Raw genomic sequence first — 19,888 nt, 5'->3', positions numbered from 1 at the left:
AGTAGAGAATTCCAAAGATTCACAACATTCTGAGTGAAGAAATTTCTCCTCATCTCAGTCCTAAATGGCCGACCCCTTATCCTGAGAATATGACCCCTAGTTCTAGACTCTCCAGCCATGGGAAACAGCCTTTCATCATCCACCCTGTCAAGCCCTCTAAGAATTTTATACATTTCACTCCAGAGAATATAAGCTTAGTCTACTCAATCTCTCCTCATAGGGCAGCCCTCTCATCCCAAGAATCAATCTAGTGAACCTTCATTGCACCCCCTCTAAGGCAAGTATATCAACCGTGAAATTTGGCCCATTAGCGTTGGCTGATGAGACTGGTTTTGGTGAAAAAATGGCGGCTGCCACTTTGGGCAGGTCGGCAGCACTGCTTTTGCCTGCGCTTGCTGCATATATGGTAATTAGTCAGATCGTAACGTCAATCAGCGTGCAATGCTGAATTGACAAACGACCTGCAACTTTGGATGACGACGCTTCTTTTAACGCCCTCTCCAAAGCATGCACAGCAGAACGTGCATTCAGCTGTATGACGGACCCCCTACCACTGCTTCTTAAAGGGACACACGCAACTTTCAGGTAAGTTTAGATTCTTGCTTTTGTACTTGTTTCGTCACATTTTATTTCAGTAGTGGCTTGGTGTAAGACATTTAAAAAGTTATAAAAGTGTGAAGGGAGTGTAGGGAGTGCTGCTGGATGTTTGCAAGGCTTTGGCTCTGAAAGGAAAGCCTCTAAGAACACCACTTGCTCCCAGTCCTGGGGGACTAGTTGCAGTCACCCTTGAGCTGCAGCATGACATGGAGATGGAGCAGAGGCAGCAAAGAGGACAAGCTGCTCACAGAGGGAGGAGGAGGAGGAGGAGGAGGAAGAGAAAGAAGCAGAAGAGGAGGAAGCAGAAGAGGAGGAAGCAGAAGGAAGGAGGCAACCAAGACAGCCCCTTTCTGGCCACGCTATCTGGGATCGAATCATCTGCCTGCGGTACCAGTGAGCACAGTCCCAATTTCCCTTTCAACATTTGTCTCACATTTACCTTCCCTCTGTTACTGACCATCACAACGTCCTCTTGGCCACAAAGCTAAAATAAAAGCCACCACAAAGCAAACTTTCCAACCCAACTTTATCAATATATGCATCCAATATTACTTCAAACAATCAATTAATCACCCTTGTGCATTACCTTAATGAGCGTCTTGCATGTGCCTTTGCCTTTCCTAGTGCTCTTACTCAGTACTACCCCAGTGGCTACAGCATGGCTGTGGGTAGGGGGGCTCTCTTCCAGTGTTGACCCCCTGCACAAATCTGGAGTGCTGTGTCCGAGAGCCTGGGTGCCCTTTCCCTGGCTTGTTGAGCCATTTGGGCTAATGCCAAGCACTTTTAACATTTTTGTTCAGCAGAAGGCAGCTCAACTTTAAGAGGTGCAGACTGCCTTTACGAGGCGCATGCTAGCTTTAAGTAAAGATAGCCTCGCGCGAACATCGAGAACTTGGGCCCCCTGCTGAGTGTGCAGCCTGTCAGCAGTGTGTTCAGTGCTGGGCTGTGCACTACCATCATTATAATTAGTAGGCAGCATGAATTTGATGTGCTGCCTGAGCTCCTTGAACAGACGCAGACAGGCATTTCGTGCATCATGGTGACCATGCCCATTTTTCAGCACTATGGAATTAAACTCCAATCCTTCTTTAGGTAAGGAGACCAAATCTTAGATGGTAAATTGGATCAGTCAGGGTAAAATATTCTGAACAATTATCATTAAGTTGTCAAGAATTGCTGATAATTTCTTGGTCTGTCTGAAAGCCTATCAAGGTGATATTCTAATTTAGCTAGTGAGCCATCTTCATTACAAAAAGCATTGCAGACACTCAGAAACATCATCAGCTACACCTCACACTGCTTCGTAAGATAATGAACTTATCTATACGAACACTGTGACTTGTCTATACGAACACTGTGACTCAGAAACTCTGCTAGAAATCTTGGTAAGTGCAGGCATTATGCCAAATGACAAGATGTTGTCGTAATAAATAACAGTTTTGAGCTGTTTTGATCCAGGTTATTACCAAGGGCCCATGTCCTTCCCAATAGGTGATTGAAATGGATGAGTGAACTAACCCTTATACAACAGATTAAGCAAGACACTGTACAAACAATTGCAAATTTAAATTAATCTGCTCCTGAAATTGAAATATTTTGTTTTTGCTTTCTATTGAGGTGATTATGTAGCACAGAAATGTATCATGTCTGATCTAATACTGAATAGATGGACTATTTTGCTGTCAGACTTTGTGCAAGTTCCCAGTTCTATTTATCTTGATTCTATATTGTTGACAACATAGAATACAATCACAGGAATGCAACCTTATCAGGATTAATTTTGAATCTAACTTAATGCATTTAAGGGGAAGCTAGGTAAGTACATGAGGGAGAAAGGAATAGCATGATATGCTGATGGGGTTAGATGAAGTAGGTTGGGAGGAGGCTTGTGTGGAGCATAAATGCCAGCATAGACCAGTTGGGCCGAATGGCCTGTTTCTGTGCTGTAAATTTTATGTAATTCCACGTAATATTAAAACATAGAATTTATTTAGGAAATAATGAGGTTTCATTAAATACTTTTACAGCAAAAATAATTTAAAATAAAACTGTTGGATACCTGTATTGTCACTCATGGCCAATTTGTGGGTGGAGGTCTGGAGGGGGCAGTGTGTGGTAGTGGTCAGGTTAGTAATGTGTGGTGGAAAAGCTGCTCCAAAGTAATGGGAAGGCTCAGTCGAGCTGAAACGGGAGTAGGGAATATAGAACGACTTTATGGAAGTACTGCTAATGCCCTATCAGAGCAGATTGGCATTGGATATTGATCCATATTCCAGAGAAAGGCTGCTGCAGCTTTATAATGTTCTTATAACCATACCAAGGTCTTGGCTCACTCTGTTAGTTGGTCAAAACTGCTAATAAAAGACTTGAAATATTTTATATCTCTCATTTGCAGATGAATATAACCAGCTTACGGATATATTTCAGACCTCAGACAATTCAACTTCAATTGGCCCACCTAATGTCACAGAAAAGACAATGGAAGATGGTATTGCTGTAAGTACCATAGGAAGAGATTAGTACCCAAAAGAACAGACTGCTTCATACAGCTTGGTGAAAGAAAGAAGGAACGTCTTGCATTTATATAGCCCCTTTCATGACCTCAAGACATCCCAAAACACTATACAGCCAAAGTAGTACTTTTGAAGTGTAGTCACTGTTGTAATGTAAGAAACGTGGCAGCCAATTTTCGTACAGCAAAGTCCCACAAACAGCAATGTGATAATAACTAGACAATTTTTTTTTATAGTGATGTTGGTTGAGGGATAAATATTAGCTAAGACAGTGGGGAGAACTCCCCTCCTCTTCATCAAAGTAGTGCCATGGGATCTTTTAACGGACTGTTTAATGTCTCATCCAAAAGATGGCACTTCCGACAGAGCAGCACTCCCTCAGTACTGCACTGAATTGTCAGTCTATATCATGTGCTCAAGCCTCTGGAGTGTGACGCAGAGGTGAGGGTGCTACTACTAAGTCAAAGCTAAGTGGGTATCACGTGGGTTTTTATAGAATAATAATTACAATCATATTAGATGCTGTGATGGAGGGAGATAGATTTCTATGGAAGAATGAGCTAAATGGCCTCATTCATCTGCATTTATCTTTCTGACCATTGTGATACCAAAGAAATTCTATGATAAAATGACAAGGTGGGCACATTCTATAGTCATTCGCCATTGGTGAGGTCACAGCATCACTATCACACCCTGGCCACTGTCCCTGAATCTGTTATGCAGCAGATCATTATTTTCAGGATTTAAAAAATATTCAATAAAGTTATTTTAATTAAACATCAAAGAGAGTTCTGAGTTTTAGCATGTACATAAATCTAAAATTGAAAATGCATGTATTATTTAATTTCAATTTCCTCAGTGCCTGGAGGACATCTTATTAATATTCCCACTGGGCGCATTGTGTAATATGTAATTGAAATGGTTTTATTGAGTGTTTTTATATCTTTGCAACTTTGTGGCAATGATCAGCTACAGCATGTTGACTCTCTAGGCTAGTTGTAAATAGCCCAAACTGGAACTTTGCCTCTTTGGATAATAGGGAGCAAGAAGGAATGAATTATTTTGGATTGCATTGTGAAGCAATACACATAATCAGCAGTAGTACATTTAAAATGTATTTTTGAAACATGAATATGTCATCTTATTTTCTCTTTGCAACATCAACATAGAAAGTGCAAATAATGCTTGTGCCCAGTGTTCAGACGGAAACCTTGGAGGTCACCCTAAGATTCCCACCTGAGCAGTTCCTGATCCAGGCCGTGGTATCAGTTGGCACTATTGGGTAGAGATGCTTCTCCACAAAAAGGGAGAGTAAATTGAACAGCCACCCACCCTTTGCCACTCTTGTGCAACCTCTGAGCAGCCAGATACGGAGCAGCACTAGCAAAGCAGGTCAGCTGAGAGATGTAGAACTGGGCAAAAAGATTGACGAGAAAGACCTTACCTTAGTTACTATGGCTCCAGCCACTTGGCTAATACCCACTGAGACATCAGGGAAAATTAGAGGACACATCCGTAGAGGTACATTTTGTTCTGCATAAGGATGTCACCGTTGAAAGGTTGGTTAACCTGATGTGTCAAAATTGGGCCAAATTTAGCTATTCAGCAAATTAACCTGAACTGGCCCAATTCAAGAAACTTTGGGACATAAAAACAGAATTCTGTTCGATAGATACCAAAGCACACTATTGAGGATCTGTAGCTTGTAATCACCAATAGCATCTTTGTTTATTTAATAATTACAATATGTTGTAATGATTTGCATCTTTGTTCCAATTTTTTATCCATTTGGGCCACAGAGATTTAGGGCATCATGCAGCTGTAGGGCCTTACAATAGTTAAGAGTTGGATGAATGTGTAGTTAGGGGTAGGATTTAAGGTTAGCGAGATAAACATAAACTGAGATAAACAGTTACTTCATGGAATACAATGGATGAGTCACTGAACAACGATCAATAGTTAACCTAATTATCCTGACTTAATTATTTTCATATCAACAAAAAGGGCCTCTTATATTGGTCTTCTTTGAAGTTGGATTGCAGGAGTTTGGATCAGTGAGCTGGCTCCCAGTATTTATACAGTTAGATCCAAGTACAACTGGGGCCCCTATTTTAAACACCCGATGGATTTTGGGCGGGTTGGGGGTGAAGTGAGATGGAAACTCACCTGTTGCTGCAGAAATCAGGCCCGGGCTATTTTAACTCCCGGGCTCCCAGCTCGGTAAAATTGGGCAGCCATAATCTGCCCACTGGCACTCAGGTAAGTATGGGGAAGGTGGTGATGGAGAGGGGGGCGGGAGGTCATTGTCTGGGGCAGGGGAGGCTTAAACATTCCTTGTGGGACCTGAAAGAGCACTCCTGCTCCTTCTGGCCCCACAAAGGAAAGTCCTGTTGGGACCTCTTCACCTTCCTGTCAGGTCCCAACTCACTTCGGTCTAGCAGGAAAGCCATAGCGGCTTCCCCACTAAGGCCTGAGTTAAATTGCACTCAGAGTCTGATGACATCATCGGACCTTGATCTGCATATTTAAAGAAGGACCGCAGTGACTTTGGCTGGGCAGCTTAGCCGCCCATCCAGAAGCCTGCATAAAAATTGCAATCATTGTGATCTGGGTGGCTTGATGGCAGGTAAGTAACCTAGGTGATTTTAACTGCCCACCTGCCCTGTTTTCACCAGGCAGTAGGGTTAAAATTGCCCCCTGGGTCTGCAAATTTGCTGCCGATCTACAGAAACATCAGGTTCCACTGATCTGATTAAAAAAATATAAATGTTTGTTAAAGGTCCTGATGGTCAAACATTATGAATTTGTTAGACGCAGTAACTGAATAGAGTAATAAACCTCAGATAATGAGATTACTACCAACTTACAGTGAACATCTGAGCACTAATCTTCATTCGCCCATAAAGTGCAATGACAATGTACTTCATTATATATAAAGTAAGCCAATACTGCCCGTCATAAAATGTTTCTATCCTGGTTACATTAACTAAGGAAATGAAAGTAAGGCTCATTGCATAATATTGTCTTCTGTGAGCCATCCATATTGCACTGACAGCACAATCTCGGTGCTCCAATTCCTCCAGGCCTCAGAGCAGCACTGTCTATTCAGAGCTCCATGTGTGAGTAACAGGCGTGACTGCCCATGTACAGTGATGCTCCAGATTTCAAAGAAAGCCAATGTGTGTGTTCCACATATTCTGCTACACACATCATATGCATTTGTGGAAGCTTGTTGTGTGCAAATTGGCTGCCACGATTCGTACATTACAACAGTGACTACACTTCAGAAAGTACTTCATTGGCTGTTAAGCGCTTTGAGACATCCGGTGGTTGTGAAAGGCGCTATAGAAATGCAAGTCTTTCTTTCTTTTCATTACCCATGAGGCTGAGTGGTTGGAACTTTGCTAATAGTTGGTGTGAGGCAGGTCCAATGTCCATTATGGTGTTGTGACACCGTTGGGTCGATTTTTATATTTGGCATATATTGAGTAAGCAGTGGTTGGAGGAATTGCAATGCCCACACAATGCTGCCAGCGAGTCACGTGAATCTGATGGTGAGGGCTCAGTTTCATTCAACCGGAGAGCTGCCAGTATGTTCTGAGTGCTGATAGGCAACTCACTGTTTTGGGGAGGCAGGAAATCCATAGGGGCATCCATCAAGCATGGGCCTGCAGCAAGGGATTAAAGAGAACAGCTGGACTGATAGGGCAGGGGGCGACGGACAGCATTTTTGAAGGGGGGAGGTTAGCAGCAAGGTGAAGGGAGAGCAGTTATGCTCATCCTGTTGCCCATACAGTGACAAATAAATTATATTTTATTATTTCCAGAGCTCCTTCCAGTGATCCCTTTAAGAAACACTGGTTCTGGCTATTTCCTGCTCTATGCAGTGGAACATTGGAATATAAGAATAATAGGAACAGGTGTAGGGCATTCAGTCCCTCAGGCCTGTTCCACCATTCAGTTAGATAATGGCTGATCTGCATCGCAACTCCATTTTTCTGCCTTTGCTCCATATCCCTTGATACCCTTACCCAACAAAAAATGTATCTATCTCAGTCTTGAAAGTTCCAATGGTCCCAGCATCCACAGCCTTTTGGGGGTGAGTGAGCAGATCAAGTACTCAGCAGGTTCTGTGTTTAACTGCACCAAAACAACATCATAGAACCCCCGATTCACATTGAATAATGAAGCTGCTGCCCGTTTCCAGTGGGAGCACTGGCTGCCTAAATTGAGGCCTGCTCAAAAATGACAGCAGGCGGGGCTCAGGCAGGAAGTCAGTGGTACGTTTATCTTTGTCATTTTGGTTTGGCTACTGCCCTGTTCTCACTGTAAAATGGTCTGGTACAGAGATCAAAATCAGGGCCACTGACACGTTCTTGGTTTTGGAGGCATTGTATTGGCTCCAGGTATCAGACCGCGTCGCTTCACTGTTGGATCAGCAACTTAGCTGGGTCTCAGTGGAGAGCAGAGTGAGATTCAATAGCTCTGTACTATTTATGTCTCTATGAAAATCATAATATAAGAAGTGCATTAATCTCTGTGGACCCACTAAATTAGAACTTTAAAAGAGTTCTTTCCAAGTCAGCATTTCAATTCCAATAAACTGGAGTTAGACAAAAATATGTTGATCATTGGTTTGTAGCCTTGAGACTGTTTCTGTTAATTGAAGGTTAATAATGTTTAATAAACTCCTCATATAATGATACTCAAGATACAGTTGTGGTAAACAGGAATTAATTATATATAAATGGCTCAGGGGAAGCTAAAGATATGTGCACAGTTGGAATTTAGTTTTAGGCAATATTTTAGAGTCGCACTTGTCTACATTGAAGGACATTTGCCAGTCTTGGGAGTATGAAAAGATACTTGCAAGGAATATCAAAACCAACATAAAGAATTTTTACAATTATAATAGGAAAAAGAGGGTAGTCAGGAGCAATGTTGGCCCCTTAAAAACTGAAAGCGGTGATATTGTTAATAAGGAAATGGCGGACATGTTGAATAATTACTTTGTGTCAGTGTTTACAGTAGAGGAAGAGAATAGCATGCCAGAAATCCCAAGGAAACTAATATTGAATTAGGGACAGGGACTCAATAAAATTAGCGTAAGTAAAATAACAGTAATGAAGAAAATATGGCACTAAAGAGTGACAAATCCCCCGGTTTCCATCCCAGGGTTTTAAATGAAGTAGGTGAGCTCATTGCAGATGCCCTAACTATAATCTTCCAAAGTTCTCTCAATTCAGGAACCGTTCCTTTAGATTGGAAAACTGAGCATGTCACTCCACTATTTAAGAATGGCGAGAGAGGGAAACCAGGGAATTATAGACCAGTTAGCCTAACAGGAAAAGACTGGTGAAAACCAAAGTTGGTCCATTGCAGTCAGATACGGGGGAATATATAATGGGAAATAAGGAAATGGCAGATCAACTAAATGCATACTTTGGGTCAGTCTTTACGAAGGAAGACACAAAAAACCTCCCTGGGATATCGGGAAAAATAGGGACATTGGCAAAGGAGGAACTGACGCAAATCAATATCTCTAAGGATATGGTGTTAAGGAAGCTAAAGGGATTGAAGGTGGACAAATCCCCAGGGCCTGATAACATGCATCCTAGGGTACTGAAGGAGGTGGCCCTAGAGATAGCGGATGCACTAAGGATGATTTTTCAGAATTCATTAGACTCGGGAACAGTGCCGATGGATTGGAGGGTAGCTAACGTTACCCCACTATTCAAAAAGGGGGGTAGGGAAAAAGCAGGTAATTACAGACCTGTAAGCCTTACATCAGTTGTGGGCAAAATGCTGGAGTCCATCATTAAGGATGAAATAGCGGAGCACTTAGCAAATGGGGACAGGATAGGACAGAGTCAACATGGATTTACAAAGGGTAAATCGTGCTTGACTAATCTATTGGAATTTTTTGAGGGAGTAACTGGTAGAATAGATGGGGGAGAGCCAGTAGATGTGGTGTACCTGGACTTCCAAAAGGCCTTCGATAAGGTCCCACATAAAAGATTAGCATGGAAAATTGAGGCTCATGGGATAAAGGGGAAAGTTTTGGCGTGGATAGGGAACTGGCTGTCAGATAGAAAACAGAGAGTTGGAATAAACGGCTCATTTTCTGAATGGCAGGCAGTAACAAGTGGGGTACCACAGGGATCTGTCCTGGGCCCCCAGCTGTTCACAATTTACATTAATGACCTGGATCAGGGAGTCGGATGCAGCATTTCCAAATTTGCAGACGACACTAAACTAGGAGGGGGGGTGGGCTCAGGGGAAGAGACCAGGAAGCTCCAGAGCGATTTGGACAGACTGGGCGATTGGGCGGATAAATGGCAGATGCACTATAATGTGGACAAGTGCGAAGTTATCCACCTTGGGTGCAGGAACGGGAGGGCAAATTATTATTTAAATGGCAATAGATTGGGAGAGGGGGAAGTACAGAGAGACCTGGGTGTTCTTGTACACCAGTCACTGAAGGCGAGCATGCAGGTGCAACAGGCGGTCAAGAAGGCAAACGGTATGCTGGCCTTCATAGCAAAAGGGTTAGAATACAGGAACAGGGATACCTTGCTGCAGCTGTACAGGGCACTGGTGAGACCACACCTCGAGTACTGTGTACAGTTTTGGTCGCCTCATCTGAGGAAGGATGTTCTTGCCATGGAGGGGGTGCAGCGGCGATTCACCAGGCTGATACCAGGAATGGCGGGAATGACCTATGAGGAGAGACTATGTAGTTTAGGGATGTACACACTGGAGTTTAGAAGATTGAGAGGGGACCTCATAGAAGTGTATAAAATTCTGACAGGTCTAGACAGACTGGATGCAGAAGGAATGTTTCCCTTGGCGGGTGAGAACAGAACTAGAGGACATAATTTAAGGATAAGGGCTAAACCATTTAGGACAGAGATGAGGGGGAATTTCTTCACTCAGAGAGTGGTGAACCTGTGGAACTCATTGCCACAGAGGGCAGTGTACGCCAGCTCATTAAATATATTTAAGAGGGAATTAGATATATTTCTACGGGCAAAAGGGGTTAAGGGTTACGGAGAGAAGGCGGGGACGGGATACTGAATTAAAGGATCAGCCATGATCTCATCGAATGGCGGAGCAGGCACGAAGGGCCGAATGGCCTACTCCTGCTCCTATCTTCTATGTATCTATGTATCTATGTATCTGTTGTCGGGAAATTGCTAGAGTCTATAATTAAGGATAGGGTGACTGAACAACTCAAAAATTTTCAGTTGATTAGAGAGAGCCAGCATGGATTTGTGAAAGGTGGGTCATGCCTGACAAACCTGATTGAATTTTTTAAGGAGGTGACTAAATTAGTGGACAGGGGAATGCCCATGGGTGTTATTTATATGGACTTCCTGAAGGCATTTGATAAAGTCCCACATAAGAGATTGTTAACTAAGGTAGAAGCCCACAGAATTGAGGGCAAATTATTGACCTGGTTAGGAAATTGGCTGAGCAGCAGGAGACAGGCAGTAGGGATAATGGGTAGATACTCAAATTGGCAGGATGTGACTAATTGTGTCCCGCGGGGATCTGTGTTGGGGCCTCAACTATTCACAGTATTTATTAACGACTTAGATGATGGCTTAGAAAGTCATATATCCAAATTTGCCGATGACACAAAGATAGGCGGCATTGTAGGCAGTGTAGACAAAGTGAATGGGCAAAACTGTGGCAAATGGATTTCAATGTAGGCAAATGTGAGGTCATCCACTTTGCACCTAAAAAGGATAGAACAGGATACTTTCTAAATGGTGAAAAGCTAAAAACAGTGGAGGTCCAAAGAGACTTGGGGGTCCAGGTACATAGATCATTAAAATCTCTATTTTAGAACAGGTACAGAAAATAATCAAAAGGGCTAATGGAATGCTGGCCTTTATATCAGCTGTACAAAACCCTGGTTAGACCGCACCTGGAGTACTGAGAGCAGTTCTGGGCACCACACCTTAGGAATGATATATTGACCTTGGAGGGAGTGCAGTGTACGTTTACCAGAATGATACCCGGACTTCAAGGGTTAAGTTATGAGGAGAGATTGTATTCCCTAGAATTTAGAAGGTTAAGGGGTGATCTGATCGAAGTTTTCAAGATATTAAGGGGAACAGATAGGATATATAGAGAGAAACTATTTCTGCTGGTTGAGGATGATTCTTGGACTAGGAGGCATAGTCTAAAAATTAGAGCCAGACCTTTCAGGAGTGAAATTAGGAAACACTTCTACTCAAAAAGGGTGGTAGAAGTTTGGAACTCTCTTACGCAAGTGGCAATTGATGCTAGATCAATTGTTAATTTTAAATCGGAGATTGATAACTTTTTGTTAACCAAAGGTATTAAGGGATATGGGCCAAAGGCTGTGAATGGCGGAACAGGCTCGAGGGGCTCAACGACCTACTCCTGTTCCTAAAGCCGCCCTTTAGTCGTGGTTCATGAGCCAATTTTATATCTAACTTCCCATTTCACCCACTATACCATGGGGGCGATTTTAACCCTACCAGTTTGGCTGAAACCAGACAGGTAGGTAGTTAAAATGCCACAAGTCACTTACCCATCCTGGAACTACTAATATCCCACCATCTGCCTAAGCAGGTGGCAAGGACACCCACCCAAAAATTGTAAGTGTTTTTCTTTCCTGTGTTTGGGGTCGGGAGCAGGAATGCTCATCCGGGCCCCACAAAGGAAGCTTAGCCTTTCCCTGCCCCACGTGATGCCCCCTTCCTGGATGCAAAATTCCAAAGCGAAGAAGAATACCACAAGAAAACTTTACAGCATAATTGATTGTCTACACTTATAGTACCAAGATAGAATAATTAAAGATGATGTATATTCAAATTTTAAACAAAAGCTGGTTTGTATTTCCTAATATCAAGGTTTTTCTATCTCAGGTCTATGTTGTCATTGGGATTACAGCATTGGCATGCACTGGACTGATACTAATGCTAATTATCCTCAAGTTTGGAAAACACTCAAAGTTTGGAATGAAAGGTAAGGAAGATACAATTTTGTTAAATTGATGTGTTGTAAATAAAACTCTATTCAAGCTGAGTGGAGAGGTATTACTTCAGCCTGCAATTGCTAATCATTGGATTGGGATTTGATAACCTCATTCAATTGATGGACTATTAACCTCGAGAACAATATGCCACACAAAAATTCAATGTAACTCCTTGTAGGTGTTTTGGATTTCATGAAATATTTTGCCAATCACGTATGAATTTGGCTGTGTCATTTAATTTGATAGGAGCCAGTAGAACAATATGTAACATTCATGTACGTTAGCAAAACACTGCAGATGCTGGAAATCCGAAATAACAACAGAAATTGCTGGAAAAACTCAGCAGGCCAGGCAACATCCGTGGAGAGAAATTAGAGTTGATGTTTTGGGTTGAAACCCTTTTTCAAAACTGGAAAGGAAATAAAATAGATCGAAGGCAGGGCTGCGACAGAACAAAAGAAGTAAAAGAGACATTAAGAGGTATTCAAAACCAGACAAGATGGTAATAGGACACGTGGAGACAAAAGACGGCTGAGATTAGGTATGAAGTGTACTGGCAGGATGAGACAGAGCTGCCATGTGGGAGAGAGAAAAAAAAGGAAAGGGGCGGGGGGGAAGGGAAGACCCAAAACAAAGGGGTCGAAAAAAATATAAAGAATATAAAAAATATAAGTAAAAATGTAACAGGGGCCGAGGTTATGATCTGAAATTGTTGAACTCGATATTGAGTCCGGAAGGCTGCAAAGTGCCTAATCTCTCCCCTCGTTTTTTTATGAATTTAGTGCTTGCCTTTTTTATTATACTCTAAAGGGGAACAATACTCTGTGAGAGAAGTATATTGAACCTAAAATGATCCCCTGGAAACAATATAATGTAAAAAAAAATGTTTAAAATGTCTCCTACCCGAGATGAGATATTCCTGCTTTGCTTGTGAAGAAGCAAATCATTGGGGCCTTGTCACGCTTCCTAGCAAACAAAGACTAGTTCAGTTGATGTATCCAATATCCAATATTTTTCAGAGAGTTCTCATTGTGCCTACAAGAGATTGGCATCCTTTCCTATACTGAATGCCGTCTTGTAGCAAACCGATATGTAAACCCAAACATAACTATGACCCACAGGTAGTATGGGATCATAATGAATCCAATTAGTACTGAATTTCTCCAGTGACTTTTAAAATGCACATTGAGTCAACTTATTTCCAACTAACTGCTGACTGCAGAGACGCCAAAGTGTAAAAATGGCCAATAATTTAGGCACAATTGTGTGCAAAAATGTAAATTTCCCCTTGTTTACTTTACGAGAATTAACTGTGTATGTTAATGAAACTAGGTATATCTACATCTCTTTATTGCTATATTTTCTTCTGTGCATGGGAGGTAGGACGCATGGATTACCCATTTTAGCAAGTGACCTAACATTGTGATTCTTCTGGTTTTAAAAGGCCAACAGTGCAGGTCCTTCTTTATTGAAACTTGCCCATGTACTTTCTCCTCTTCACCCTCCAGCCAACCCATGCTTAAGTTAGTTGGAAAGGGTGCAGATGAAAACATAAAGAAAAACAGTTACATAAATAAAATGTAAACACAAATCACACAGCTCTTACAGCTTACATCATCAGGCCCACCATTTTGAACACAGCAATGCAGTGGCAATCAACTTGGATGAAATCATGATGCCCGATAAACATATTTTTGGATGGGGGTGGAGGGTATGTACTTTTTCAAGTTATTTCCTTCTTCCTTGTTTTCTAGTATTCCTGGACCTTGCTGAGTGGGTGGGTGCATGAGTTACTCCCAGGGCTCCATCTTAAGAAATTTAAGATCATCACCCAAAGACCAGTAGGAGAAATAGCTTTATGCAGAGGGTTGTCAGTATGTGCAATGCCCTACTAGAAATAGTGGTGGAAGCAGAATCCTTATGAACTTTTAAATGGAAAGTGGATAAACACGTGAATTTTTTTCAAAGGACAGAGGAACGAGACTAAGTGAAAAGGTCTTTCAGAGTCAGCACAGACACAGTGGGATGAATGATCTTTCATTATGCTGTAAAATTCTATGAATCTATAAGTCAATTAATAAAAGGCGCTTGAGAGATTCTCCATCCAGTTTTCCCTCCTCTCTATGAGGGAAGCACCTGGCCTTCACTCAGTGCCTCTCCTCTGCTATTTGGCCAAGATCAATAACTCAGCTTTGTGAGAGATTCTATCAGCTGCTTGATGCACTCTTCACATGGCTTCAACTGAGGATCTGTTTATTTGTATAGTTGATTAGTGATGATATATCACAATAAAAGATTAAAGATTCGGACAGCATCACAAATTTATTGAGTGATGATCTAAGATTGACAGCTTTGCCAACACTATTGATTTCATTGCTAATTTATTGACTTTTCACTATTGTTTTAATGAGTACACTAGGATAGAAGGAAGGGAGACAGACAATTTTTCTCTCTCTTCTATTCTTGTGCATCATTAAAACAATCACGTAAAATCAATGAATTGTGAACAATATAATGTTGTTAATATTGAGTTAATTAGTGAGAAATAAAATTAGTTGTAAAGTACTAAGAAATAGCTACACTAGCAATACAGCTGCCTAATCAACAGGGTCTAACAGTGGCAATGTAATGATCTGAGGACCATAAGTCATATGCTATAAAAATTAAAAGGCTCCACAGTTTACTTGTGAATAAGACCTTGATTCTCCATGAACAGTGAAGGCTTCTTCGTTTCATTGCCCATCAGTATATACCCTTTATGTGTAATGGGATCACTAGCATCTTTTAAAAACCACTTGAGCGCAGTCTGCAAGAAATACTGTAGGTTAGACTATGTTACTACTATAAAAAGTAAGATCTATAAACTTTAATTTGATCTTGTAGGAGACTGAACAGCTCTGGAAGTCAAGGATGGCAAACGCAGATAATCTGTACTTTCTTCAGACCAACCATTGCAGTGTCCTTTTTTTCCATTGCTGGACGTCAGCAGTGCTAAATATAGGCCTGTAAAATGAGATTACTATGGTGCACGGAACTCTATTTTTAAATGTGTGCTCAGACATAGCAATTGCTTTAGAAGTAAACCACAATTTTATTAGGCTGAAGTTTTCTTTTCCATTGTGGCTATGTAAAGAAGTCTCTATTGATTTCAACAGAGCTCATGATGCATTCACCTTGAATGTACAGATGAACTCTTAATGATTTGAATAATAAAAGCAACAGGATGCAGTTTATTATGTTGTTAGGACTGGGTCTAAATAATATCTACTTATCCTCTCTTGGAAAACACATGCTCTCAATTCATTGTTTTCGGTGAATAGTAAATGTTCCGAGCATGTGTTGACGATAGGACTACTCCTGCTCCTAATTCTTATGTTCTGAACCTTCACCGCGACCAGTGCATGTTGGGAAATCACAGGTTCAATGCCTGCAATTTGCTGATGTACGATGATGACTGGTGAAGTTACCTCCATCATAGAATCATAGAATGATACAGCACAGAAAGAGACCATTTGGCCCATCGTACCTGTGCCAGTGTTTACTAGGAACGTTACCCCCAAAGTGCAGACATATAAAATCCAGGTCCAAGGACATTTATTTAATATTTACGTTTGTTTTCGTGAATGTTTCTTACGCTCACAAAGTGAAGGAGTTTCCGAGCTGGGAAATGAAGTACTTTGCATTTTGGGCAACTAATGTCAACATCAAGCATTCGGGCATAACTTAGTTAGATTCAGAGTAGAGCTTTGCATTGTTTCCTATCTCGACTAATAAAATAGCCAAATAGTGAATGTATGCTTACAGCTACGATTTCCCTTGATCACTTACAGTGCGACTACAGCTATGACCATTCATAATTATATCCCCTATATTGTAGAGGGATAATTAAACAAAAAACAATACTACCCCAATATCTATTGTTATGAACTTCAAACCCCTTACATAATGGCTTTTGAATTGCAATGTGCTACTTTAAGGTATGATTTAATGCTTATATGGGAGCAGGAGATGGGTTGGAGAAAGACCACAAAATTATTTATATAGCAAGCAACAAAACACCATAGTTATATTGAGTTTCTGTGAAAAGGCGCGTGTAAATAAAAGAGGTACAGGAGGATGAGAGAGGGCACTGCCACTGAAATGTGCTTTTAGTTCTTATTAGAGGACAAAGTCTAGTGAGTGCAGTAGCTGAATGCACAGTGTTGTGAAAAAAGCTGCATGCACCTTCATTAATGATTCAGGAACAGCGGTTTCAGTTTTCTCTCTGTTAAGAGGAGTGCCAGATAATCCATAAATCAGTTTCAAGGTCAGAAATGTCTTCTCCTATGTCTGTCTGTCCACCTGCATCAAAAAAGCAATGCAGCATGTTCAGGCTATGCATTTCTTCATTGATTAGAATTACCAGCTGGAAGAACTCTTGCTTAAGAACAATTTTTTGTGTTGCAAACATGCACCGATGTACTTTTTACTGTTAAGTGCCAAGCAGACATTTATAGCTTTAAAGTTTATTCTGCATATTTTTATAAATTTTAAAAATAAATTAAAAATTAAAATAAAGGGGGGAGGCTCCTGACATTTGAGTTTTACTTATCTTTGAGTTACATAGCAGAGTGTGGAAGTAATGCTGCTGTTGGCCTTATTGGGCTTTTCCCCGTTCTTTCATCCAAATATAGTGTTCTTTCCCATGCATTTAATAGCCCTGAAAGACAGAATCTGACCATCAAGTTCCCTTTCAAAAATCAAAGATGAATCAATGTATTCAGGAGCTTCATATCTTCCCCACCACCCCCGCACCCCGAATTTAACCAAATCCCAGGGTCACAAGGAAACTTCCTTGATGACCAGGCACATGTTGTTCTCATCACATGTATAGCCATGTCAGTAATAACAAGGCACCACTTCATCCAACGCATTCTTCCCCAAGCACCGTGCAAATTCTATCTTGACCATAGAAAATTATGGATATGTACCAATTCCTGAAATCTTTAAATAAAAAAATCAGTCACAAAGAAATCAGTACGATTAACATTAGGGTCTGTTTAATTTTGTTCCGTCCATATCTGTTGATCTTTGGATTTTTTTGTTGTTTTAATCTTGAATAATAATGATGTCATAAGTGGGAGTATGAGCTTGAACAATCTATTGTGGCCGACATTGTGAGGGAGCTGAATTGTCGTCAGTCGAGACACAGTCATTAATCTAAGGTGCTTCAGCTTGAAGTGTGTATGTTAATTAAGCTCGGAGGTTTTCTGAGCCAGTACTCCCAATAGTATATGCAGCACTCACCATTTCCACAAAAATATTCACCAAACAGACCAATGTGGATATAGCAAAACAAAACAATAGTACAGTCAATCAGAATTCTTTGCAATGGTTTGCCTCTTAAAATCTGACACACAAAGGGCAATTTTAAATCTTAGCCCAGGAAATTTGCACGGAGAGCAAGCAGATTTCAATGGTCGGGCCTCATTTACATCCCGCCGGCCAACGTGAAATGGGCACAAACAGACAGCTGGCTGGCTCCCAGCAGTTCAGGATCGGGCAGCCCCAAGGCCGCCTGCTGGAGCCAAAAAAGTGGCAGTGGGGAGGGTTTTGGATGGGTCTCGTGGGTGGCATGGCGGGGGGCAGCAGAGGTCCAGACTTTCCTGCTCCTCCTGACACCACAAAGAAAAGTTTAAAGCTTAACTTACAGCACCTCTTCGTTCAAATGAGGTTTCACTTAGCGGGACAGCCACAGAGGGCGCTCCACTCAGTTAGTGGTTAAAATGCAATTGGGGTCCTAGGCACGTCATACATCATATTAATTATGACCGGCCAGTAAAATGGGCCAGCCTCTCTCTGCGGCATCCTGGTAGGCTGCCTACACATGCTGCTGGCTTCCGCCCGAGGAATTAAAATTCCCCCTCTAGTCTTTTTAATTCAGGTTTTAAACACCTTCAAGGCTCATTTATTTTATTAAATTATTAGAACCTTGATATCAGTTCAGGTGTTAAAACCTGCTACCGTAATGACAGTGGATAGTGCGACCTGTGATTGGTCAACACTGGCTGGCGGTTAAGTAACCTGGCCACTTCCAGAAAGTGCCAACCACTTTGGGTGAATGAGCACTTGGAGGAGCTCAGTGGGACCCTGGATGGAGGAAATGTCATCAAAAGGTGTATGAGCTAATCCTTGAATTAGCCAATGGCCGTAGCTGCAGCACATAACAAGTCGATGAAAGAGCAACCGAGCCCCAGTGATAGTCGACTGATGGTGATCATGGGGGTGATTTTATCAATGAGGACGTGATGGAGGCGGGACTACTGCTTGTCGGGTTTTAGTCCTGCCTCCATCGACGTCTGGCCAAGCCACGCTATTTTCCCTAAATTGGCCTTGTTAAGCACGCCCAGCGGGCTTAGCCGACCAATTAAGGGAAAGCCAGTGATAGATGACGTCAGCGTATGACGTTTCATCTGTCAAGATTTTTTGACAGATGAATTGTCATCGTTTGACAGCTCTGTGAAGCTGTCAAACAATGACAATCTGTCTTCTAAGCTGAGACCTTGGACACAGGCTCACTTAGAAAGCTTTCCTGAGCAGAAAGCAGAAGGCTGCTGCATTTAAGAATGCAGTGGCCATTCTGCTTTCTCTGCCGGTGAGATGAGGCAGCTCCGCAGCCTAAAGGGTTGAAGGCTGGAGGAAGGAGCAAAGGTAAGTAATCTTATTAAAACACTTTAGACTCACCTCACACATTTACCTCTCCACACTTGCACTCGTCACTCACCTGCACACTGGACCTTTCAGCCCCTCCGACCCCCACAGACCCACGGCTTGCCTCGCTGACCCTGGCGAGGTTCGGAGCTGTCAGGAAGCCCACACTTTAGGGCTCAAAATAGGGATTGGCCAAAAAATTGCCTGTTAACTATCTGTTAACAGGCAGTTAATTGACAGTAATCCCCTTCCCGCCTCGAGGAGATGGGACCCGGCGCGGGTCAGGTACCCGACTCCTGGGAAGATGGCATGGAGACGGGTTGGGGGCGGGATGGGTACCCGCTCCCAGATTCTGCCATTTTCCCGGCAGTCCCGCCTCCATACCTGCCTCCCCAGGGCTGAGAAAATTGCCCCCCATAAATTTAAATTGTATTTGTGTAATAAACCTTCAAATAACTGGTTCTGCTAACCTCTATCTTTGCACAAGATTAGCTATAAGACCTCAGTACTGGCTCAGTTTTAGAGTATGTGTTTTGGTCATATCAGGTTCAGTTCTGAGTCAGATGTACGATTTTTGTGTGTCAGCTTGACTCAGTTGGTAGAACTCTCGTTCCACTGTCAGAAGATTTTGAGCTTGAGTTCATACCAGGGTTTAGGTTTATAATCCAGACTGAGATTCTAGGGGAGCATTGCATAGTCAGCGCATGAAATATTAAACCAATGCTCAGGTGCATGTTAAAGATACCATAGCACTATTCAAAGAAAAGCATGGAACCCTCTTGGAATTCTGGTTAACATTTCTCCCTCAATCAATATAACAACAGATTACATGGCCATTTATTTCATTGCTGTTTGTGAGGTGTTGCTGGCACAGAGTGACTGATGCATATGTTCACATTACAGTCAATGCACTTCAAAAGTATGCATTTGCATTGTGTGAAAATTGTTTTACAATGCTTCAAAATTACAAGGTGCTAAATGCAAGTAATAATAATAATTAATAATAATATTATAATATGAAACAGATGACATCTGTGCCTGTGCAACACATAACCAGGGTAATGGGGTCAAGCAA

General features: G+C 41.8%; 1 protein-coding gene across 3 annotated transcripts in view; it reads left to right on the top strand.

The window, feature by feature from the left end:
• The window catches only part of ntrk2a (neurotrophic tyrosine kinase, receptor, type 2a), a 440,469-nt gene that overhangs the window by 227,898 nt on the left and 192,683 nt on the right, over positions 1 to 19,888 (top strand). For all 3 annotated transcript variants that reach the window (XM_085985245.1, XM_085985243.1, XM_085985240.1), the window contains 2 exons: positions 2,993 to 3,093; positions 12,014 to 12,113. In XM_085985245.1, the coding sequence (XP_085841371.1) occupies positions 2,993 to 3,093; positions 12,014 to 12,113 (201 nt within the window). The remainder of the gene's footprint in view (positions 1 to 2,992; positions 3,094 to 12,013; positions 12,114 to 19,888) is intronic.

This window comes from Somniosus microcephalus, chromosome 1, assembly GCF_052327205.1.
Source record: "Somniosus microcephalus isolate GS21.2 chromosome 1, FLI_Smic_1.0, whole genome shotgun sequence".
Lineage (NCBI taxonomy): Eukaryota > Metazoa > Chordata > Chondrichthyes > Squaliformes > Somniosidae > Somniosus > Somniosus microcephalus.
Note: the sequence above shows the minus strand (reverse complement) of the source record. Positions and strands in the feature narration are given on the sequence as shown.